At 35.3% G+C, this 25842-nt stretch overlaps 1 protein-coding gene across 6 annotated transcripts in view; it reads right to left on the reverse strand.

The window, feature by feature from the left end:
- Positions 1-25842, reverse strand: part of Abl (tyrosine-protein kinase Abl) — a 61771-nt gene that overhangs the window by 17491 nt on the left and 18438 nt on the right. For 2 of the 6 annotated variants that reach the window (XM_073074875.1, XM_073074872.1), the window contains exons 2-8: positions 21423-21528; positions 16347-16459; positions 10709-10908; positions 7610-7708; positions 6263-6511; positions 5078-5361; positions 1561-1837 (exon numbers count right to left, since the gene is read on the reverse strand). In XM_073074875.1, coding sequence (XP_072930976.1) covers positions 1561-1837; positions 5078-5361; positions 6263-6511; positions 7610-7708; positions 10709-10908; positions 16347-16459; positions 21423-21528 — 1328 coding nt within the window. Of the gene's footprint in view, positions 1-1560; positions 1838-5077; positions 5362-6262; positions 6512-7609; positions 7709-10708; positions 10909-16346; positions 16460-21407; positions 21529-25842 lie in introns of all 6 variants that reach the window. The other 4 variants (XM_073074873.1, XM_073074870.1, XM_073074874.1 and 1 more) reach the window with 3 other exon arrangements.

Below are 25842 nucleotides of genomic sequence, written 5' to 3' on the forward strand. Positions count from 1 at the left end.
TTAAAGTGTCATAACCAGCCGTTTATACCTACACGATGCAATTGTTTTTTTAAGGTTTTTAGTCTTTTGATATAAAAACCAACCACAGTTTTAGTGATATTAATATTATTTACTCTCCAAATAGAATATGAGTGTATATCTCATCGTTATTGAAAGATTTAATTTTTATTTCAGTGTCTGGCATAGGAGTCGTAGCAACACTCCAGTGTATTTTAAAATAATTGTACAAAAAAAAGTTGTGTTGAATCTGTGTTTAAAAAATGCTAATAAGATCGTGATTACAAAATAACAGGCATCGACTTGTTCAGATATGAAATGTTGTCTAGTGTCTCATAGAAGGCTGGCCGGCCTTTTATGAATCTTGCGAGCACATTATATGCATGCTAAAACAATAGGGTCAAGATTGTTCCATTGTATTGATCGTACCGAAATGGCCGATACCTGTGTAGATAAAAACATTGAACGTTGTGAAGTACTAGAAGCATAACATTAGCAGAATATTGCTGAATGTTTTATTTTTCCATGGGAAAGAATAGACCCGATGACATGCATGCTCAATACATTGTTGAACGGAACACAAGCCACTTTTCTATTCAAACTGAGTTATTGTTCTAACAAAGTTTCATTAAATGTATCTCTGGCGCTCGTATCATCCCCTATTGTTACCCGTGTTCATAACTATTCATGCGGTGTATTCGACTTAGTGGATGACATTTCTATTGTGGAATAATTAAAGAGAATAATTTACCTGCAAATTTTAGGAGTTCCTATTATTACTTTATCATTTTATTCCCTGTTTGTTATTAGTATACATTTTATGGCATCGATTTATAGCATAACAAAGGCGCATTGAAAAATTTTTTACTGATGATCCTGAAGATCGATGTTCTGCATTAAATTTAACAATTTCACTATTATAGAAAGTGTAAATGATATTAATTATAAAGTGTATAAAGAAACAATGTTGTTTATAACTTTATTGACTTGAACGTAATTAATGTATCACTTCTGAACATCAGTATTCCCTAATACTAATGTTCAGAAAAATAATAATTATAGACTGCTTTAGAATCATTATATTTGTTGAGTTGTACGCAACGTACCCGACAGTATCATGTCAAATTAATGTTACAAGAGAATAATTTTAGAAGTGAATAATTATAGAACATAAAGAGTTAAAACCATAGGAGTATGGCCGTGGTCACGCTGAACTATCTTATTACCATGTTTTTCTTCACCGTTAACGCAGATGATAATATTTTTTCTAATTTACACGTACCTTACTCACAAAAGCCAGTCCAAGGATATAAGTCGTCCGTAATATGCATATGACTTTTAATTATTCAAAAGCTATGGAGCCCGGTGTGAAAAGCCGTAATTCAGTCTCATGAAGGTTTCCCAGGGCAGGATGATGACAGTCCACATGTCGGCTTGGGTGATAAATGAGTTTTCTGCGAGCCCCTCGGGGGCGTTCCACTCGTTCGGAAACTTGGCGACGTTGCCCGCAGTTACCTACACGTGTATTGTAGCGTACCAGTTGAATATCTACAGACTACAAACCTTCTCGAGCATGTGGTAGACGTCGGCGAGATCGACGCCGGGGTAGGGGGACATGCCGTACGTGGCGATCTCCCAGAGCAGGATGCCGAAGGCCCACACGTCGGACTTGGTGCTGAAGGTGTTGTAGGCGAGCCCCTCGGGCGCGGTCCACTTGATCGGGAACTTGGCGCCGGCGTGCGCGGTGTACGTGTCGTCGCGCATCAAACGCGCGAGCCCGAAGTCCGCCACCTTCACCAGGTGGTTCTCGCCGACCAGGCAGTTGCGGGCGGCTAGGTCCCTGCGGTATACGTTTTTGTTATTGAAATGAAATGAAATGAAATGAAATATATTTATTTTGTATAGGCCAACGGCGGCACTTACAAATTGTCAGTTACAATATTTTCTTAAACTACTACCGGATCGGAACGCGACCTCTACTGAGAAGATCCGGTAAGAAACTCAGTGGGTTTGTCTTTTATAATTTTAAAAATAATTATTCTCTTTTTCATTTTTTTTAAATGCCATTATTTTAACATATACCTAATTAATAAAGCATTAGCTCCAGTATCTTGCTTTACATTTATCTAAAAAAAAAGAAGTTTGTTCAGCAAGATACGCTACACTTTGACATTTTCTTAATTAACTAATAATTTTGTTATTGATCAGTCCCAAGCTGTTTTATCATTAATATAATCAGAAATTTTATAATAAGCTTTACGACTAAGTTTGCTTTTGATAATAACTTTAAATTTAATTAATTGACAAATTTCTGATTTTGATAGGCAGTTTATTATAAAAACGTATACATTGACCCACAAAAGAATTACTTATTTTGTGGAGACGAGTAACATGTGTAGAAAGGTTATGTTTGTTCCTTGTATTTACATTATGCGTGTCACACCGTTTTACAAATTTATCAATATTTTTCCTTACATAAATTAGGTTTTCATATATGTATTGGGATATAACAGTTAGAATATTTATTTCTTTAAATAGGTCTTTTAGTGAAGCTCTTGGAGGCAGGCTGTAGATAGCTCGTATAGCTCTCTTTTACAATATAAAAATATCATTTAGGTGTGACGAGCACCCCCATAGCAATATACCATAAGTCATAATGCTATGAAAGTAAAAAAAAAAACTATTCTAGCTGTTTCTACATCTGTTAGAAGTCTAATTTTTTTAACAGCATATGCCGCCGAATTGAGTCTACCCGACAATTTATCTATGTGGCAGCCCCATTGCAATTTGGCGTCAATAGTAACACCTAGGAAAACAGTTGACTCCACGGGATCCAAAACCGTTCCATTTAATAACACATTGGTTTCAACATGCTTCACGTTGGGTAACGAGAACTTGATACATTTAGTTTTCTTCTCATTAAGAAGAAGATTATTTATGTTGAACCAATGGATAACTTTCGAGAGAGCATTATTTACTTCGTCATAATTATTTAATTGTCTTTTAATCTTAAATAAAAGTGAAGTGTCATCAGCAAACAATACAATCTCGTGATTATTCCCTACATAGTAGGGCAAGTCATTAATATAAATTAAAAACAGGAATGGACCGAGTATTGAACCCTGCGGCACGCCTATTGCAACAGAAGCGCCGGGCGATTTTGTACCATTTACATCAACCTTCTGAATTCTATTATTTAAGTAAGAAGTCAAAAGGTTGAGAGCCTTGTTCCTGATTCCGTAGTGGTGTAATTTCCTGACCAGTGTCTCATGGTGGACACAATCAAAGGCCTTAGATAAATCACAAAACACACCAAGGGCATCACGCGAATCATCCCAGGCCTCATAAATATGTTTAACAATTCAATCCCTGCATCTACAGTAGAGCGATTCCTTCTAAAACCAAATTGGTTGTCATGAAGTATTTTGTTTTTATTAAAATACTTCAGCAGTTCATTTAAAACAATTTTTTCAAAAATTTTACTTAATGTTGGTAGAATAGAAATTGGCCGAAAATTGGTTGGATCAGTATTACATCCCGATTTAAATAAGGGAATCACTCTACTTTGTTTCATAAGGTCAGGAAAAACACCACAAGTAACACAAGCATTGAACACAGAAGCCAAGTGCGCTGCAATAAGGCCGATAATGGAAGAAACAGCTTTAACGGAGAGCCCCCATAGATCTGCAGTTTTCTTAGAATCAAAACTATTGAAGGCATTAATGATATCATTCGCATTAACAACTGAAAATTCAAATCCTGTGTTACACTTTGTTTAAGCATGTTTTCAGCGGAAATAGGAGATGATTTCAGAGTTTTAGTTGTTAAAATAGGCACTTTAGTAAAGAAATTCTCAAACTCTGATGCAACCTCTAGATCCCCTTTTACATCAGTATTATTTATTTTTAAAGTATAGTCTTGGTGATATGTCAAATTCTTATTAGTTTCACTATTAATAATATTCCACGTTGTTTTAATTTTATTTGATGATTTTTGAATCTTATTTCTTAAATATAGAGACTTAGCAGAAGAACAGGCCATCTTAAATATTTTAGAATATTTTTTTACATATTCCTTAAATTTAACATTATTATTATAAGATCTCTCATAGTATAATTCATATAATTTATGTCTACTTTTGAATATTGTAAATGAGTATTGATTATCTGGATTTTTTAAATAAATTAATTCACATCTACCACTCCAACCAGACTAGTGGACAGGACCGTCCTGCATATTACTTGTTATTGCAAAATGAAGTACCAAATAAATTAGGATATCTTTATACATTATCTTATAGCCCCCAGACTAAGACAAATAAGTACACATACAAATACCCATTGGACCAGTATGGTCAACCGCTACGTCATGTCGGTCATCGTCAGTGTTGCCAGATGCACTGTAATTACAGTAGTTTTGCTATAATTTTGCTTTATTTTCCTGCGTTTAATTCATAATGTATTACAATTTTACAGTATATTTGACTGTATTTGACTTTATGATTCAGTGTACTTTCATGCCGATCTACTGTATTTTTTCACCAATGCTGTAATATTACAAATCAAACCTGGCAACACTAGTTCCTATAATATTTGTAGTAATTAGTCAATAAATACATAACCATAAAAGTACTATTACAAAGCAGTTTCCTCCTCCTCAATCGGGTTACAGGTGTACGGTACTCCAATAAAACAATACCCGTAATTTACTTGAGGAAAATTATGGCTATATTATGCTTTTATTGAAATTCCGGATCTAGTTCCTCTAACAGTACAATTTGCACCATTCAACATTATGTTGTTCCAGTCCCTTCTTTATTTTTAACAAAACGAGATGTATTGATTGTTATTTCTTTTTGTATTTTAAGATACAAGTAGCAAAATCTAAATAGGATTAAATTTCTACCAGCGACCGGTTACAGGTAAATTGGTTTCCCTAAAGATGAAATGGTAACTTTTCTTGTAAATAGGACCGAACTATTATTTAAAACACATACACGATGCACTTGGAAGAAATAGTTGGTGCCTGGATTCGAACCACAAGACGTCCCTTAAAAAATCCAATACATACAAAAACTTGCCTGTGAATGAACGAGCGGCTCTCCAGGTAGCTCATTCCGGAGGCGATCTGCGTCGCCATGTACATGAGCACGACCGCGTCGATGTGTTCGCGGTTGCCCGTGCGCAGGTAGTCGAGCAGGTTGCCGCGGCTCATGAACTCGGTGATGATGTAGAAGGGCGGCTCGCGGGTGCACACGCCCAACAGTTGCACCAGGTTAGGGTGGCGCATCTCCTTCATTATCGCCGCCTCCTCGAGGAAGTCCTTCAGCGCCATTGTGTCGTCCTTCAGGGTCTTCACCGCCACCTGGTGGTTTGAGTTGAGATTTAGTCTGCGTATTACACGATGTTATTCTTTTAGCATCTTGGTATCCGCGGGCGTCCACATGCTCAGCAGGTGACCACAAAACAATTTGTTACTTCCTAGGGCCGAACGTAACTTTTAACTCTGTTAAATCCAAAATGTTAATACAATAATTTAGAATAGTTACACAAACACATCATCTTATGGTCTTTTGATCTAAGACCGGTGGGCTACACAAAAACTACATTATCGCTGCCATTATAAAAACTTATAACGGAAATGACACATAGCATGGTTTGCTCTAATATGCGTTAAATTTTAACGCAAATTAATACCAAATGAATATACAGTCGGTAACGCATTAATTTATTATCTATTTATATATAATATAATGGTTCCAATCATAATTAAGTTACAAGCAATCTAAATGGAATCGTTTTGAATACTGACAAAATTTTCAATATCGGGCTGTCAATTTGCTGTAATTAAAATATTATGAAATTTCAACACAAAATAGAGTGCTATTACAACACTCAACGTGTAGTACCGAAATTATATTCCCAAGCCCGAACAAATATCATTTATGGAAGCAAATGACGCGATTTTGTTTAGAGCGTATTCATGAACACGACTGGAGTGTAATGGATCGTGCTGAGTTTGTTTGGTATTTTATAAGAAAGCTTATCTTGTGATAGCAGCACATGGGCATGCAGATAGAATATGAGATTTAAGTAGTTAGTCACCTATAACCATTTCTATAATTAATTTGAAATACACCAGTAATTTAAATTAAAGTTGTTCTCAGACGTTTTGATGTCTCGGATTAAACGATTTAAAAAGTTACCTGCTCATTTTAACGGTAATAAGAGTCAAGACTGTCAAAGAGGTCCCCAAGAAGACTCACCGTGATGTTGTAGCGTTTCCATGCGGCCTCGTACACGTCGCCGTACTGTCCGCCGCCGAGTTTGTGTTTCATGACGATGTCGGTGCGGTCGATCTCCCACTCGTCGGGCGGCGCGAGAGGGAACACGGTGGGCTTGTTGCGTTTGGGGGCCGGGTACAGGAGCTGCGTGATCAGCCCGTCGCCGAGCACGGAGTGGTGGTGCACCAGCTCGGCCAGCGTGCCGAACTTCGACTCGGATGTCACGTACACCTAGTCGAGTGTAGGACGGCCTCGTTTAGAGCATTCTGAAGTGGTCTACACCAGTAGTAGAAGCGGTCCGCATAGAATTGGAGAAATGAATACCTACTCGAATCATACGAATATTATCGTTTTCTTACTTTAAACTGTAGTGTCCAGTAGGTACCTACTTGGTGGTCCATGTTAAGACAAAAATTATGTTTAATGTTTCCAATACGTCAAAAACCCCATGATTAACATCTTGACAAGGTAGCAACTTTCCTAATAGGCAATATCATACTGTTAATTCAGTTCCGTGAACTCGCCGCATAGAGAACGAGCAGCTTATTGCACGCTTATTGGCTCTGCTCGTACTATGTTGATTGCCTCGAATCGATCGCGAGACTAATTATATCCGTAATCTTACGTTACGCGATATTATCATATATTATCTTATTTAACCAAAAAATCCTGCATCGGGATTAAGCTCTTTATATAGTTTAACTTTTTCGATAGTTCTATGTTATAAGAATATTATTGCCATTCGTTTTTCATGAAAATATGGTTAAAATTATGATTGGAAAATAATTGCAATATTTGCCGCAATCTCTCCATCTCACTTTAATCTGACTTTCACAAGATCAACGAGATCTCAGAATGTTGATAGATGATCTATCGTGTCTTTTATACGTAAGTACATACATATAAGAACATCATCAAGAATAATAATCTACTATATGAGTAAGAAATAAGTTAATATAAATTTTATGATTAATTAAATGGAGTGAATGGTTTCGAATGGAAAATTATTAAAGTCGATGAAATTACAATTGTTAACGCATGACGTTTAATCACCTCAATTATTGAGCACTCATTCAAATCTTGAATTTTCTGCGTACCGATATGTTGGATGTTTTTGGTTGGGTGAATGCTAATCGAATTTCCATGCCTCGAATGCATTTCTGTGTTTCGGAAGGCTCGTTAGATATTCACAATCCTCTTTGTTAACAATAGCTAAAGGTTAAACCGTAAACCTACAGTAGACGTGTGTCTCCGGTTGTTAGTTTAAACATTGTCGGTTGTTATACGTAATGGTTTAGATTTAACAAGACGTCGTTCCCCTGTACTTACCTTGCCGTCAGAGTCTTCATTTATACGGTAGTGATAGACACGTCCTTCATACCGGAGTGATATGCTTCTTTGACCGGGACTAGATTCGGATTCTCGCACCTGAAATAAGAGTCATGTCAATAAAGATGCATATATCCCACTACTATGATAAGTATTTAAAGCAAATATGAAGAGGAATATTCGATGTTTGAGCTACGCATTAGCCACTTTTATACAAGTATATATATAAAATGCCAGACAGCATATTTTTTTCCTGGCCGTACACTGGTCTTTAAAAAGAAATAACCGAACAACAATTGAATTAAATATTCACTCAGGTTGTATGAATGACGTTATTTCACTAGTTAAGCGACAAATGAAGCATGTAGGTAGGTATTTAGTATGTATTTAGTTATGTTTCGGCTATTTAGAATACTTAGTATAAAAAGTCAAAAAGTACACGCATGCATTTTTAATCATCAATGAATTAAGCGATAGATCATTTAATTAATGGATGGCTAAAATGCACATCACAGTGGATGTATCTATCAATTAATTGATGGATGAGTAAAACCTTTCCAATCAGGGATAGTACCCCCAATGTACCAGCAATTCTGTTTTCCCAATTACCCAAATTGTGAAAACTGGTCACGTAGTATGGGTACGTTTCCTTAAGAGTATTAACGAAATTATAAAGTTTTTACCACGCTTTTATTAGCTTGACCTGTATGTACGTATGTAACGGAATTTTTGAACTCGATTTATACCCACTTTGAACGGTCCGATTAATTAAAAAAATTTTTAACAAAAAATACAACCGACTTCTATGTCACTACAAAGTAAAAAATAATTCAAATAAATGTTGGTTTAGTACATATTTCTGAAGTCGGCGCTCATATTAGATACGCTGTTGACATCGTTATCCAACGAAATATATTGATACGCTCATATTAGATACGCTGTTGACATCGTTATCCAACGAAATATATTGAGCGCCGACTTCAGAAATATGTACTAAACCAACATTTATTTGAATTATTTTTTACTTTGTAGTGACATAGAAGTCGGTTGTATTTTTTGTTAAAAATTTTTTTTCACCCTTTTTAGTGATGACATAATAACATTTATATTAATACAATATAAAATTGTATAAACGAGATCACGAATTAAGGTAAGGTCTGAATTTACATTGATTGGAACCGCCCGCTCGCAGGGCGCTGCCGCGCCCTGCTCGCTTAGTTTTATATTGTCTTATATGTTCCAACCTAACCTAACTAAATAGTCAATGATGAACTGGCTTTGCAATTTCATTAGAACCTACAGCAAATATCTTCAAACACAACTCAATTATTCCCATTGGTTGAGGAGTTACATATTTTGTCTCCGAGCCACATTATCAGATCCTCAAATAGTCAATGATAAACTGGCCTCGCAATTTCATTAGAACCTACACCAAATATCTTCAAACACAAGTCAATTATTCCCATCGGTTGAGGAGTTACATATTTTGACTCCGAGCCACATTATCAGACCCTTAAATAGTCAAAGATAAACTGGTTTTTCAATTTCATTAGAACCTACACCAAATATCTTCAAACACAACTCAATTATTCCCATCGGTTGAGGAGTTACATATTTTGTCTCCGAGCCACATTAGCAGACCCTTAAATAGTCAATGATGAACTGGCTTTGTAATTTCATTAGAACGTACATCAAATATCTTCAAACACAACTCCATTATTCCCATCGGTTGAGGAGTTACATATTTTGACTCCGAGCCACATTATCAGACCCTTAAATAGTCAAAGATAAACTGGTTTTTCAATTTCATTAGAACCTACACCAAATATCTTCAAACAAAACTCAATTATACCCATCAGTTGAGGAGTTACATATTTTGCCTCCAGAACCCACTCTGATCCTCATCATATTTAAATGGGACCAACTTGTAGCAATTGTCCACACACGAAATTAAAGGCATTAAAATAGGTTCATAAACGGCGAAGTTATGGCTGTTATATTTACATGGGTGGAGGAGTTCCCCTCTTTTTCTCCAGAACCAATCGATGGATCCTAACCATATTTAAATGGGACCAACTCGCAGCTCGTCTCTACACAATAAAAAAAGAATTATTAAAATCGGTCCACTAACGGCGGAGTAATTGCTGTACATACATAAAAAAAAAAAAAAAAAAAAAAAAAGATACCGGCCGAATTGATAACCTCCTCCTTTTTGAAGTCGGTTAAAAAATTTGAATACTTATGAACAACAGTTGAGACAATACACGATTTTAATAATTTTATCCCATTCATCTCATTAGGATCGTCAGGAATCAGGATTAACGATTTTCTTAGTGCGATTTTAGCGTGGTTTTTAGTTTTAAAACTATAATTATTACAGATTAACGTTAAATTGGCATGTAAACAAGAGAGAAACCACGTAACGAAGTGTTATGGCCATAAATGTGGATGACTGTATAGAAAGTGCGTATACAGATAACGGCTTATGGCCTCCCCATTGAATGATGAATGCGTATTACGCGATCTTGAATTAATTGGAAGCAGGGCAGGAAATTTATGAATACGTCGTAGGTATTCAGCACTGAGCCGACTAATTGCAAGGTCTGTTAAATTGAATAAATTTTCATAAAAATACAAATAAACTTATATTAAACGAATAACTGTTAAAATTAATTTACGTGATGGAAATAAAGTCTATAATGAATGAATTGCGACATAATCCAAAAGACAGGCGATATATAATCTGACTCCCTAAGAGTTGTAAATCGTTGGGAGCGAGATACCACCACAATATAATTATATCAATATATATAGAGTCTAATCTTGAAATATTCCAATAATCTTAAACTATCATTCGAGTAATATCGTTTGATAAGAGTGCAAAAGGTTGCCCATGGCGAATTTTTGCATTTCAGTACGGGATTTAATTTATATTTATTTACATAGGCCCTAACGTGCTACTGTTTTAAACATCAGGCTGAGCAGGGTGTGACACAACACACAACAAAATCGCGATCTTCCAGCGATTGGAGCGTGATTGATCCACTACAAAAAGACACCGTTAGCGACATTACTAGGCAAGTAGCATTGCACACTTACGAGGAAGCTGCCGTTGATGCCAGACGAGAGCAGGTACTCGGCGGCGTTGCGCGATATGGGCCCGTGGTACCACGAGTGTTTCTCCAGCGAGTTGACCGGCGTCACGTAGTTGCTGGGCACCCAGCCCACGCCGCCGCCCAGCGTGTGCGCCTCGCACCACTCCCCGCTCTTGTTGTAGCTCATTATTCTCACCTGCTCACCTTTATCAACAATTGAAAAAGTAACACATACGTACATGTTTTTAAATACAAATGAATATATGTATATGTAAGGAGGAAATAATAGAAGTAAGAAATTTCCTATGTTTATTAAATAAAAAAAAAATACTATACTTTAAATTAAAAAAAAAATGTTTAATTTTCAATTCACATATAAAGTCTTTCTTTAGACCTATATATGGAATGTAATTAAAATACTTCGCCAAACTCTGTTTACCTTATTATAATACAAATAAATAAATTCACTATATACCACAGGAATTTGATACATTTATATGATGTTATTTTGTTTTGTATACCTATTTTGGTACATTCTGCAACATGGCAGAATTGCATACCTACCTAACCTAACCTAACAAGTAATATTTATTTTTATTAACACGTGTATTAAACGTGCTACTGTTATTATGTACTGAATAATTATTTCAATTAACGCACATTGCATTTTATGTCTGATAAAATAATTAATCCACTTGATTCATAAAAAAAAACACTTGATTCAAAGAAACGAAGAAAGTACCTACGTATACAGAAAGTAAAACAATCCAATAAATTATATTAAAATGAAAGTTGTAACGCTATCGGTCAAAACATGTAATAAACTTTTGCAATATTATCAAGTTTATTGGCAACACACAAGTAATGATTTCACCTGTGCACCGTTGGGCTTTGGGGCTTTTCACAATATTGCGAGTAGTTTCCAGCGAGTAAAGCAAGTCCCTGTGGGATACGAATGTAATGTGATGACATGCAATGCGTGACCATAAACTAATCAAACAAATACCTTGCATGTCAACACTTTTGTCGTACCCTGTAATTGTTATGTGAATATGTTATGTACTTATTAGACAAGCAATTTGATATTACAAACAAGATTCAGCCTTAGGTGTCAATTACTAACAACAATTTTTAAAGTATACACATTACGAGTACACATTGATGTAGATCAAAACTCGGCATCTCAATGGGTGATCCGAGATTCAAATACCATGCACACACTTCAGGCACTTTCAACATTGTGTACGTATCAGAAATTCATTTTCACTTGTTTTAAACGTAAAAGAAAACATCGAGAGGAAAGCTACAGATGAAACAAAAATCTCAAAAGGGTGACGAGTCTAACAATTTGCACTTGGTCTGTGGCCAGTGTATTGGGCTACTGCCTAAATCATTCCCACTCAGAGAGGATACACGTACGTACATAGCAAAAGCCTGAAGACAGTAACATATGACAAAATGGTTGACAACGGATTTTTAAACTGCCTTCATATAAAATATAATTGCTTGATACTAAAACGTACTTTTTGTATGTCTTCCTATAAGTTCCAATCTTGGAGACATTTTGGAACAAATTGGGGCGGGTCTTTATAGAAAGTATTTTCCATAGTCAAATCATCGTAGTAAAGGTCCTTTGTGAAAATCCAAACGTTGCGATACTGCAGTGGGTGATAGTGTTAAAGTCATACAGTGTTTAACATTTGTATATAGGTATAATACCCGGAAATAAAGCACCCACTCGGTAATGTATACCACCCAGCGAGAAAGCAGTAAGGCTTTGCTACACCAATTAACAAATACAAAATGTCATTGTCATCGTGGTCGGAGAGACAGTTGTCGCAAACCCGTTTTATGTAGTGCACAAACCGTCACCGTCTGCACACCAAACCGCCGACCACAGAGTGTAAGCTCGCAAAGCGTTACAAAGTGCCTTCGTTCGCTCGACATACGTCAAACCCGTTATTCATGAAACCAGCTTTTTATTCAAAGGAAAAACACACCTGATGCGAGATGAAAACAAAACAGTTAAAAGTGGAGACTCGGAACAAATGTAATGGATAAACTGCTTTAATGAATAACTGCTGTCCCATGTGTGCAGCCTGCATTCCTAGATAGTTTATGGAACATTGGTAAAGTTCTTCGCGTTATTAAAGTCATCAATTATTTTCCGTACGCATTGAAAATGTCTCGCAATATTTGCCTCTATTTACTGAGGTAAACACGAATATTATGAAAAAAAAATCAAGCTAAAGAAGTTAACACAAATATTATGAAAAAAGCCATGTAATAGAAAATTACGTTTTCACATTTAGCCCGGCATCGATAACGCAATTATGAGAGGTACGAAACCAACAGGAAATTAGATTTTCGTCTAGGTAGAGTGAGAGGTGACTCGGAACTTCAGCCACAGCAGTTAAATCAATACTCCATTAATGAGGGAGAGTGTAATGTAATGCACCATGTACGAATTTATAAATATCTGTGACATATTGTGAGAGCAACACACAAATTATGGAGTTAATGGATTGTGGGAAATTATGATACAACGAGGTAGGTAGGTATAATTACTAGTATATCAGTAGGTACGTAGTTATTGTTATTTATTAACAACCATTAAATTTAGCTTAAAGATGTGTGAAGCCCTTCGTGGTTTGACAGCGGTGGTACCAGTGCCACCGGCATATCGATATCTGCCATATAACAGAAGTGTTCTGCTGTGTTTTGATTTTCAGAGTATCAATGTCAGGTGATACTTCAGTCCTATTCGGCGTATACAGTATATTCAGGTAATACGCCGAATAGGATTGGAGTATTCTGTATACCTGAGATCAGCACGCTTGTCCAGCGCAGTGGACCATATCCTAAAAAACCCTTTTTACTCTGAGATGAGGACCGTCCCCAGCAGTGGAGCAGTAATAAGTGGACGACAGATATTTACTACCAAATAGATTGAATGTCAATTTTCCAATTCACACACAGAACATTAATATGTGAACGTGTGTAGGTTAGAATGTATATTAGAGGTAACATACTCGTAACAGCGTCACATGACTAATTGAGTTCAGCGTACACCGGCGTCAAACCGATTTGTACAGTGGAGGCACATGCTGCATCATCAATTATTTTGCATATACGTACTATATTGCGACCTAGCAATGAATGTAACACCATAAGTGCATTCAACTGTGATAGCAAAGTGGATTAAGTTTCAGCCTCCCACGTCGGTGATATGACGATCAAATCTGGAGCGCTTCGGATTTTTGAATTAATGGCGAGGAAAATCTGAAACTATGCTTAAAATGGTCAAAGGTGTATGAATTACCCAGACCATAGCTATTCTCAGGAGAGGTTTATGCCCGGTAATGGACGTCATACACTAGGTATACAATACACGTCGCCAATCGTCTACTATTGAATTGAGAGGGGTTGAGGTCATAGTCCATTACTCTACCAAGTGCGGTTTGATAGACTTCACACCATTGAGAACTACTCGGTGTGAAGATTTTCTGACGATGTTTTCCTTTATTATAGCATGTGATAATTATTTCTAATGCGCACATAACTTTGAGAAGCCTGGTTTTGCATGCCTGGGATTCAAACCTCGGACCCTACGAATGAGAGACAGTTTTAATCACGATGGATAGCAATATTTGGATGATGAAATACACAACTTTTAAACAGGCATTAATTTCATGTGAGTGATGATTTCCAGCACCTTGTAATGTTAATTAAACCGTTAAAACGGAGTGGTTAGTTAATTGAGCTACGATTAAAGTTCTGTAATACTAGATAGGTAAACATTTGTCGGGCCGGTGATTGAATTGGACGAATGCCGTCAAACGAATTCATTACGAACGCAGCGCAGGCAGCAAGCCGCAATATCACCAATTATTTTGTACGTAATTGTGTTTCGTGATGCCTGCCAACGTTTACGTACTTCCAGGTCAGATTTTACATGAATATGAAACTAGAATAACATTAGTTTCTCATCGAAACATTGAATCGAACACACTGGCGTTAGATTGACAAACTTAATTATGTTAAAAATTTGGTTAAGCAAGGAAATTGATACTTCTTGCTCATAAATCATAACCATTAAAATGTCTCTATTTGAACAAAAATATAAACCCAATTGCGATGAATGAGTTTATTTAAAATATACTAGGTATACTAAAGTTACTACATAACGTTTATTCTAATACTAATTATTTCAATGTGACTTTAGTAAATAAAATATAGACATTGTTAAAATTGACCCTAAAATATATTTAATAAAATAATTGACATAAAATAATTAATAATTGTAATACTAACTATAATTTTATATTTGCATGCTATTTAGCAAAGTAAGAGATCATTGTCTCAATTGAACACCTATTGTATAACCTTATTTGCAAATAAAGACTAATTTGATTTGATTTGATTTGAACGTTTTTCCCTTTTACGACTTAATTCTTATATGGTGCGTTACTCGGACAAATGATAATAATTGTTCCGCCATTGTAACAACCCACTTCTGCTTTGTATTAGTTTTAGACAGAAAGGCTTTAAACGCAGACCCGACATTCATAAGACAGTAAGATTATCACTCTTCCATTGCTAAGCATGTGTACATTTTCCATGAGATGAATTACCTACGGCTTGCTAAAACGATAAGCATATTGGATAATATTTTAGTACAATATTTCGGTACGCGGGGAACCTCGCAATATTATTAATGGCCATTAAAATTGCTTCGCCATTAAAAATATGCCACTACTATTTATTTTATTATTTATTATATCTAACTATCGATATGAACTCTCGCCGAAATAAGACGACTACGTATCTAATCTGAGACCTTCTGTCTATTCATTAAAAGAAATTAGCAAATTGATATGCAAACAAGAGCCGTTAACATAATTAATAGAAACCGTTATACTATTTAGGTAGATATCTATTTCTACGCGAAACGGGGATCAAGTAGCGAGTGTACGATGTAAGCAATATAATAGGTCCACATATTACGCATCCCTTGATACCTGTGAATGGTATTGGAATTGCAGATACCTATCAAGAGGGCTAGCGTAGAGTGGAATGTGCAGAGGGGAACGCATAAATGCATTCCAACGACGTCCGAGCACATATTATGCCTGATGTGTTATATATAGTGTTATGTTATGATGTTGTACATAAACCGTATCTTTTATTATACACGTTGTATTTCTATAGTTATATACATTGTGCATACACATTTTATCCTATGTGTGTTTACGATTTGGTATGAAGCTTTTGAGGTTTCGGTGTAAAAAAATAGGCTATTGTATTGTAGTGAACTTTTTTAAATACACACGTTATATCGAAATAAACGTCAACGATACAGATATGTATGTATACACGTGAACTTAATGTTTCTGTATCAACTTAATGATTTAAAAGAGTGGACGCTTATAGATCATACTAATTTTTACATAATTAACCCTACATAAAACGATGTAATATGCGATCACAAATGATCTTTGTAGACCACAGACCTCTATAACCAATGACAATCAATATTGCGCCATGCTAATTTAGCATAGCGCAAAGCGAACTAGCTGTCATTGCAACGCATTGCAAAATAATTAACATAACGTTATATGCAAACTATTGTTTTGGAATACCTTTCTTGAGGCTGAGCTGGTTCTCCCCGCCCGCCTGGAAGTCGTACAGTGCCACAAACAGCTGCGGGTCATCTTCCTCGTGGTGCGCCAGGAGGTTCTCTTTTGATGTCCATCTACACAACAAAAGAACATTATCAAACAAACTTTTTCAAGGAAACCGAAAATACACCTTCACCAATAAAATAACCATATCCAATCAATTGAAACGTACCTACAATCCTATATTTATGAGTATAATTTTATTTGTAAAAATATAATAGTATTATTTCAAATAAAAATAATAATCGAAATCTCTCCACTAATGACGGAAATACCGGAATTTTATTCGCAATAAAAACGACTAGCTAAATATGACTACCTAGGAAATTCTCAATAGAAAGCCCAATCGAATATTTCAGTGCAATATACATATAAAAATATTTTCAAGCGTAAAGAATGATGTACCTTCTCGAAACTTAAATATGTATGAATATTTATTTACATCGCTATTTCAGTCACAGTAATATGATATTATAATAATATGCTTCAAAGTATTGCACGACTCATGATGCGAAGCATCAGAGAGTGCTTTACGATCGAAAATTTTTTTTCGCTTCATTTTGGCGGCTATTTTTATTATTATAGCCTTGATAGTTCACGGAATCAAGATATTTTGCATACTATTGTCGAGATAATTTAATGGAGATTAATTCCATACTTTTTAAAAATTGATTTACTGCAATAGAATTGGAAAAAAACACCAAAATAGGTCAAAAAAAATTCCTGTCCGTCATGTGTGAAACCTGAAAACACTGTAACTTGTGAAAAAATCCATCATTTGAGTTAATTTTTTTTTTAAAAATTCTAATCGACGATTGTAGGTCACTGAATGCGAATGATTAATTAATTCAGTGTCGTTTAATTGCAATGAATAAAAAACGAAAACTACAAGACTGTATATCTATAGATATTATGTACATTTATTCCACCAGGGGCGCTTGTGCAGTACCTTCTTCCTACTACAGCTGTTTTTTCGGCAATTAATTTTGAACGACTTAAGTTTTTTTTTTTTTTTATATTTCATAATTAAATGAGCATTATGAGTCGTGCACTTTTGGATTTTCCAAACTTTTTTATTATCTTATAGAACAACATCCAAAACGGACATGCGTACGCCTTTTAGTAATTAAATAATCTTAAAACCAATTTTTGTCTACGCGAATTCAGAATTTATAAATTTTGTCTACCTACATTTTCAAAGTTACTAACGAATTTAGAAATCAGGTTGATGGCTATAAGGCATAATCTTTTATCATTGCATAATTAATTTATCCAATAAATAATAATAATCAATCCAATAGGCACAGATTTGCATAATCCCATTAACCACATATAAAAGCCCTATAAAGAAATGCATATTAATAAACGATTTATATGGATTCTCTTAAAGAATTTGATCTGATTATTCGCATTAGTGGTCATGTCACCGACTGCCTAACATTATATAATAGGCTGAATCTAATTTTGTAATCAAAGTAATTCTTCCTTTATGTCATTGAAGTGAGATAGCCATGTGACCTGACAAAATGAGTATGGAAAGTATAGACACATAGCTACTATTATTTTACTTATTTGTGACTTATTAGATTTATTTAAAATCTGTTGACACTTTTTTTATATTATTAGTAGTGATTATTATTTACTCTCGTCATTAACCAATTACCGTGCCACTGCTCGGTATGGGTCTGCAAGAAACTGAGAACTGTTTTTAAGATTTCAGGCGTGTAGCTTTTCTTTCGATATTTTCCTTTGCCGTTATAGAAAGCGATAATTAATTTTTAATACTATAACTGAAAAATTTTAGGGGCATGCTAAAGATTGGAACCTCGAACCCAGTTTAAGAGGTTTTTAGTCTTCAGAGGCAGTAACATATTTGTGATAAACCTCCTTTACAGCTCATGTCCTATTTCGGATTAGCTTGCAGATGTCCACAGGCGCTGGTAAGTATTTAACATCTGGTGGGCTGTATACTCGTTTGGTGCCTCCATTATATAAATGATTATTACACGACATAGCCTACGCAGCTGTCTGTTTGAATGATATCATGAAAGCGGAACAAACAAACAAAGGAACAAACTAAATTTTTGTTGCTCAAATCGATAACATGTTTAAAAGTAATTCCAATTCAATGAAGCCTATAATTTTTTGATGTGATAGGTCTCAGGATTACTCACATAATATATATTACTACGAAAAATAGAAATTCACAAATATCGATCTTTGGCAGACGAAAATTGGAGAGATTGATTATTTACTACCAGCCGGAGTTAATTTAGAGCGTAAAACTGTTTTTAGCGATCAGCCCATCAAAATATAAGAAGTGTCCATCTAATTGTCAATTAACAGCCCACAAGCCAGTGACAAGGGCTAGCCAAGCCTGTCGTTCTGAAATTGTCATCTATTGTTACGAGGGTCTGTGATTTTGACAATATACGTAATTCATCTTCTAGATAACTAAAAATGAATGTTTGTTCGTCCCGAAGGCGTCCCTATGCTGTTTTCGTACACCTAGTGTTTGTGCACTGTCCGAATGGCTGTGTCAAGAAGTATGGAATTTAGCACATTTCTTCATACAAAACAAATAAGTACTTATAAAGATTTATCTTTTATAAATTACTCGTAATTTCCTGTGTGATAAAAGTAATCAATATATAATGAAAAAATTCGAATGTTAGTCGGCCTCGCAATAATAATTTAGACTGATTTAAAGAAAACATGATTTTCAGTAAATAGTTCGATTTGGACTTGGCGAGATTTTTTATGAGTTTGAAATAATGATATTTTCTTGAGTGTTTGGCATTAATATACGAGCTCTTATCGTGGAATAAAACGCGACCACCATTAATTCTGTGCACCAGCATTCTTAAACGCAGCGCTTTAAATCCATAAGATTATAAGGCGTGTAGTGCACTCTAGCGAAGAAAGAAAGAAAATGTAGTCATTTCAAGTGTTCTTTTTTTACTATTTTTGTGCTGATAACGTTAAGCCATAAAAGATGACAAGCGACCTGGATCTGCATATATTGTAAATTTTAAGTGTATACAATCGTTTTGTATCGTATTACGTTCCATGCTCATAGGACTACCAGTATAAAATCGCTTTAAATAATCTTATCATAAAAACGTGAGTATTAATTCTATTATAGAAATAAAGTATTCTGAGGGAGAAGTTAAAATTAAATTCCTCAGTTTTTCTTGAGCTGCTATAAAGGAAATTGAAATCAACTAGTTCAATTTTATTAACGGGAGGAAAAGATTTAAGGAAGCCGAGTACCGATCGGTAAGGAAATATTGGTAATCCAAAAATAGCAGTATGATTGGTTTATGGTTGGCTGACACCAGAATAGATTTCTCTCCGAGTGAGTTAAATCTATGCTTTTATTACAGAATGATACGTATTCAATGTATAACATGAACATATTGATTTAAAGGACTTTTTATCTTCAGTTTTTAGGCAAAATATATATAGTCCTCTTGAGGTCTACGTTTACATGAGTTTAATTGAGACGATAAGCCACAAAAGCTAATATAAGATTGACGTAGAATGGTGACTTGTCGATAACCTCATATTTCATTCAAGCTTCGACCCGTTTCATTTATTATTTTGCTATTATGTGCTTAAGGTACTCGATTATAGAATAACAATAACTCGCAGATTAACTTTGAGTCAATCGAATAATTTATGTAAAAGTTAAATTGAAGAAATAATGGAAATAGGATCTGGAAATATTATCCGGCCTGATCTGTTACAGTTTTATAGTAACGAAAAATTCATTAGTTATTATTATTATTTTTTATTTAAATATAGGTTCAACAGATGAGCTGATGGTAATATCTGTAATCAACCCCGGATAGGATTTGATATTACTACCTGAGGTCGGGCACTGATGCGCCGCTACCCTAGGGGATTAAGCTGGAACGCCTTGGAACAGTATGCCTCCCTTACCACACCCTTCAAACCAGAACACAGCCGCGCTTAACACTGCTGTTATTAGGCAGAAATAGGTGTGGTGGTGGCACCTTCGAATTAAACGAAGCACATAAAATTTTGATATAAGCATACTTTTATATCAGGGATGGTTACATTAATAGTCATTGTCACGCTGCAGTTAAATAATTATAATAAATATGAAGACAAATATTAAAAACCTTAAAAAATAATTATGACTTCTTGATACCCCTTGCTTTTTATAAAATGAATCGTGAATACGTGAATCGTATAAGTCCTGCGGCAATTTTATATCCAATTTGCTCATCAAAAATTGAAGTTAATATTCAGAAGAGTAAATATGTGGACGCGCACACGGCAAACATAAGCCCCACAGGGAAGCCCACAGCACAATTTACATAATGTATTAATGCGATATTCATATACTTGTTGTATCAATCGATACGATAGAAGGGTTTGGCGGAAAATACTTCTTGTGTTTCTTCCATCGTAGCGTGAAATACAAAAATGTCATCATACTGGACACGAATTGGGTGTCAATTCGATTCCCAGCCGGGCAGATGTCTAAATGGCGTAAATATCTTATTTAGAATCTTGCCTTCGATGTTACAATTTATGACATCTCTGTATGTATTGATGGCATCCCCGATACAGGAATTCCTACCTTGGGGCTATATCCAAATGTAACGTGATAATTATCATAAGAAACTTGACTTCGTACAACTATAGCCTTTGTCACTCATTATTTAGAGGCATCCACCGACACCTGTTACGGTAAAATCCGTCAAGCCGTTTGGGCTGCAGTGAATGCGAAAGAATGAGACAGACATACATACGCTCGAAATACATTACCCTCCGCCGTCGGGTAAAAAGTGTTATTACCTTACTCAGACACAGACAACACTCTGAACGAATAAGTGCTAAATTAAACAATTCCCTGAAGGTTAACTGTTTTGACTAATTTAGTAAAACGCAACTAGGCGCGAAGTTTAGCTAGTTCTGTTCTCTATATCTTAAACCTTAAACTAAACTACGTGTATTGTGTAATAAAACGTAAGGAAAGAATGTAGCAACCTAGCTAGTAGCAACCTGTTGGCGGTGTCGAGTGGCTGCGGCGTGGCCGGCGCGGCGGCGGCGCCCTCCCCATCTGGCAGGTCCGGGATGTGCGGCAGCGGACGACTCTGGAGAAGCGCTTCTGTAACAAGGACAACATCGTGTTATGTCCTGTCATCGAGACAAATTAAAATACATTTCTAAAAAAAATAACAACGACAAAAAGTATGCGATATAAAAACAATAGTGTGTACTTTTGTGTACGCACGTAAGAAGTTATACTTCTTCGCTGAATTTAATAAAAACAGACTGACGGAAGAAAACTATGACAAAAGTACTGGTACGTTTGAAATTGTATCATAGCATATCATACCTAAAACACAATATTTAAAAATCCTTCTTGGTAGCTTTTTCTGCAAAACTTATAGAGTGGATTTATGGTGTCGACTTTAAATGTTGGTGTTGTAAAAATTTATTCTCATGATTTTTGCCAAACGTACCAAAGGAAGTATAACTTCAATAAAATATATGGTTATCAATCATGGTATATGACCTTGTCAATCATATATTAACTTTTGTGACTTGTCATCTCATTCAAACTCCTGTTTCAAATGTAGACCTCAAGAAGACTATATACTTTTACCTAAAAACTAGAGATAAAAAGTCATTTAAATCAATCTGTTCATGTTATACGCATAACATCCATGGTACAAAAATTCGCATAGACATATGTCATTATTAAAATAACATGTGTTACAAGACTGATTATTACGACCCATTACCATAAACTAAAATGACAAACCGTTGTCAGATGTTGACGTTCTAGGTAATCAGGAAATCACATGTGGTAAATACAAATGTATTAATTCGGCATGGATAAGTACGGCTTTGTTAAAAACAAGATCGCTACCCATTAATTACGAGACCACTGTAAATTCGCTCCGGCATAAGTGTATTTAAAAATGCATAATTAAATTTACTGTTTTTAGTATCCAATAAATTATCTGTTCGATATACCTACGATAACAATAAATAACTATAAATATATCTACACATCCCAAATTAAAGCATTCGTTAGACCATGAAGAAGTTCTTTGTTTGGCGCGCGACGCAGATGAATGTTCGCGCTCTGAATAACAGAATCCTTTACGCTCAGAAATCATAAATGTCGTACTAATGCGCCTTCGGATGCTTTGGCTTAGCTGACTATTATAAAAATAAATCAGATTAAGATTTTATAAAAATGTTATTTCAGCATACAAATTTTATACAAACATTATCCATCATGAACTCTTTAATGTGAATCAATGAGAGGGGCGACTACGGATTAGTAATTGGTAATCATTTTTTTAAGCAAAAGCAAAACACCGTTAAAATAATTTATGTTTTGTATCACATTTATAATCATCACCTTTGTTGTATATTTTATTATTTTGAAATATATCCCAAAATTTGGTTGTTTCAAAATACATTCAGTGTCACATCAATCAATGATTTATGATTGGTGGTGAGATAATGTGCAAGAGTAAGGTAATACATGACCGAGGTAGACAGCATGCTTGTTTGGTACTCCCTTTAAAAACAGAAAACAATATCATCAAGTAATTAAAATGTAGGTTCCATTCCTTTAATAAATTTATTTAGCTACAATTACCCAGATTCACGGCTTTTAATTAAATCCTGTCCGTGCCACTGGAAGCAGTAATTAGGCGAGCATTACCGAGATATTCGAGGCCTGTATTTTTTATTCCGCTGAGAAATAAACTTTATGTATCATATCATAACAAATACAAATGCAAGAGTTTTCTTACTCGTTTCGAGTCTACTCGTAGTTTTAATGAGGAAACATTTTAACTTGTACATTAAAAATTTCATAGCGAAACTTGTCGACGACAGACGAAGGATACTTTTTTATTTCTACTAAACATACTACATGCTCATAATTAAAATGAAAACATTTTTGTAGAAGATTTGAAAAAAAAATTGTGAACGTACACTTCCTATCACATCAAATGAATAGTTCAGAGACCCCGTGATTTGTACAATGACATATTATATCTAGATCAGGAAAAAAGCCCTGTTGCCGGCGTGTGTTCATGCAATGATTAAATTAAACCAAGTCACACACTCAATAGTGACAGTTCGGAGGCTCGTCACATATGGGCATCACAGGCGGAGCACGACGGTGACTCACCTCACGTGTCGGCGGGAGAGTCGCCGATCGTTATTCTCATTACTCGATTGCCACTTTTAAATATAACATTGCTACGCATCGGCTAATTACTCCCAAAATATTCTCAGAAATAGTTCACCTACTAGGCTAATGTATACATTCTATTTCAAATCACGTTCTCTTTGCGTGGGTAGGAACAATAAAAACAAACCACTATTATATTCAATTTGCTAATACGTTACACTACGGCCCATGGACATCTAATATCAGCAATCACATCGTACAATACACAAATGGCACTGTATACTGTAATTATCTAATTGGAGATACAACAAGCTGTTTGGACTTGTAAGGTCAATTGTATACAGACATCTAGGCATTTATCTCATTCAATTTTTTCACTTCTCATCTTTCGGAGGTGAAAATATGTATGTACAACAATTTCTCTATTCTTAACATTCTCTACAATGGTCCCAATTCGTCCTTATTCCGGATAAACTAAATTTCATCTCTATTTAATGTACATATTACCAAATACACAAAAAGTATTTATGTGTATTTGGTAATAGGTACAAGCTGTATTACACTGTACCTTCAGAACCTACTTTATACGTACATAATGTAAGCACAGATGTATTACATAACACGCAAAGCGATATACACTTACATTTTAATATGTTTACCGTATTACGTAAATAATGGGAAGTTTAAATTTATTATCAAAGTTCTGAACCAGTTTGCAATAAATAATCGTCGTAATGGGTATCGCATAAAAAGTTTTAAGCTTGATAAGCTCCGCAAGTGTGCATTTCATGGGTTTAATTACTCGCGATGCTGCAGTGGTCGATTAATGATTTAATCAGTGGTCTGTGGTACACAAGGGCTATTATAACATAGTAAGTAGTGGTATAACGGTTTAATTAATATAGTCTTAGCCCTCAGCTCAGAGCCTTATGCTATTAGCAGGAGCCATTTGCGCAGCATTGATATATGGAATGTGTATCGATTTTATTATCAATACTTTTCCATATTATAGGTGCAACTTAATTTAATGACATTATGCAAAATTACTAGGATTTCAACATTTTTTATTATTGACGCTTCAGTATATGGCGTTGGTAAGTCAAATTTTTCTAAGAAGTTTTTGTCGATAATGTCAATCAGCCTCAAGTCGTCTCATTATGAAAAGAAGACCAGTTCGACATTTACATAATAATTAATGGTAATGGGATAATAATTGTGTGAGCTACATTTTGAAATTGTTTCAAGAATCCAATGATTGAAAAAAATAATAGGCGGAGGTTACTATGCTCGGCTGTATGTAAATATTTTTAATGCTTAATCCCAGCGCTGATAAAATAGAACCGTTGAAAGTATCCCAAGAATCGGTGAATATTCATCAATGAGAATAACGTATAATGAATGACGGTGAAGAACAGAGGTCGAAACAATGCCGTAGGTCGTATGGGCTGCGCTGGATCAAAGCGAGTGTTTCCGGGAAGCGAGCGAGCGCCGGTCTCCGCCATCACACCTGCCGTCCCCACTGCCAACCGCCAATGCAGTCAAGTGCTCTATTATATTTATTTCACTTGCGTATTATTTATTATTGTTATGTAGCCTTTATTTAGACAGAATATTAATAAACGTTTATTTTTTAATTCTTTACAGTTACCCGACTGCGAAGGGTAACGTTTTTCGAGCATATGTATGTCTGTCTCATTTTTTAGCTGGCCCTACAGCCCTAACGGCTTGACAGATTTTAGCATAAGAGGTGTCGATGGATTCATCTAAATTGTGGGAGTGTCATAGATTTAATCACTTCCCTTTTCAGTTAATAATATTTAGCAGTAGGGTTTTTTTTATAATAATCACTGGATGCATTGGCCACAGCTAGACCACAGCTTCAATTTATTCTCAATGGTCTGCCTCGCTTCCGTTTTACATCGACAATAGACTACTAGTATGATAGAATTAAACCAATTTTCTTTCCCCCTTTCCCACCGCCAATTAATTCAAGTGCTCTATTATATAAATTTCACTTGCAACGTAAAGCAACTGTTCCTGATTAATGGAAACGGAATCTTTCCGTCTTCGCTTGAGTACTGTACATTATGTACTCGTATTCGTTTGCTACTTCAATCTTATAAAAAAATACAAGACTGATCAATAATCATGTTAAGTGAAAATGTAAAGATAGTACCAGCAGTAATCGGTGGTACCAGTGACATTTTAAGAGCCAGCAAAGTATTATTACTGAATCATCGAAGCTATCAGTTTCTTTAA

This window comes from Epargyreus clarus, unplaced genomic scaffold (genome assembly GCF_041222505.1).
Source record: "Epargyreus clarus isolate Ecla_fem2 unplaced genomic scaffold, WU_Ecla_fem_2.2 ptg000007l, whole genome shotgun sequence".
Classification (NCBI taxonomy): Eukaryota; Metazoa; Arthropoda; class Insecta; order Lepidoptera; family Hesperiidae; genus Epargyreus; species Epargyreus clarus.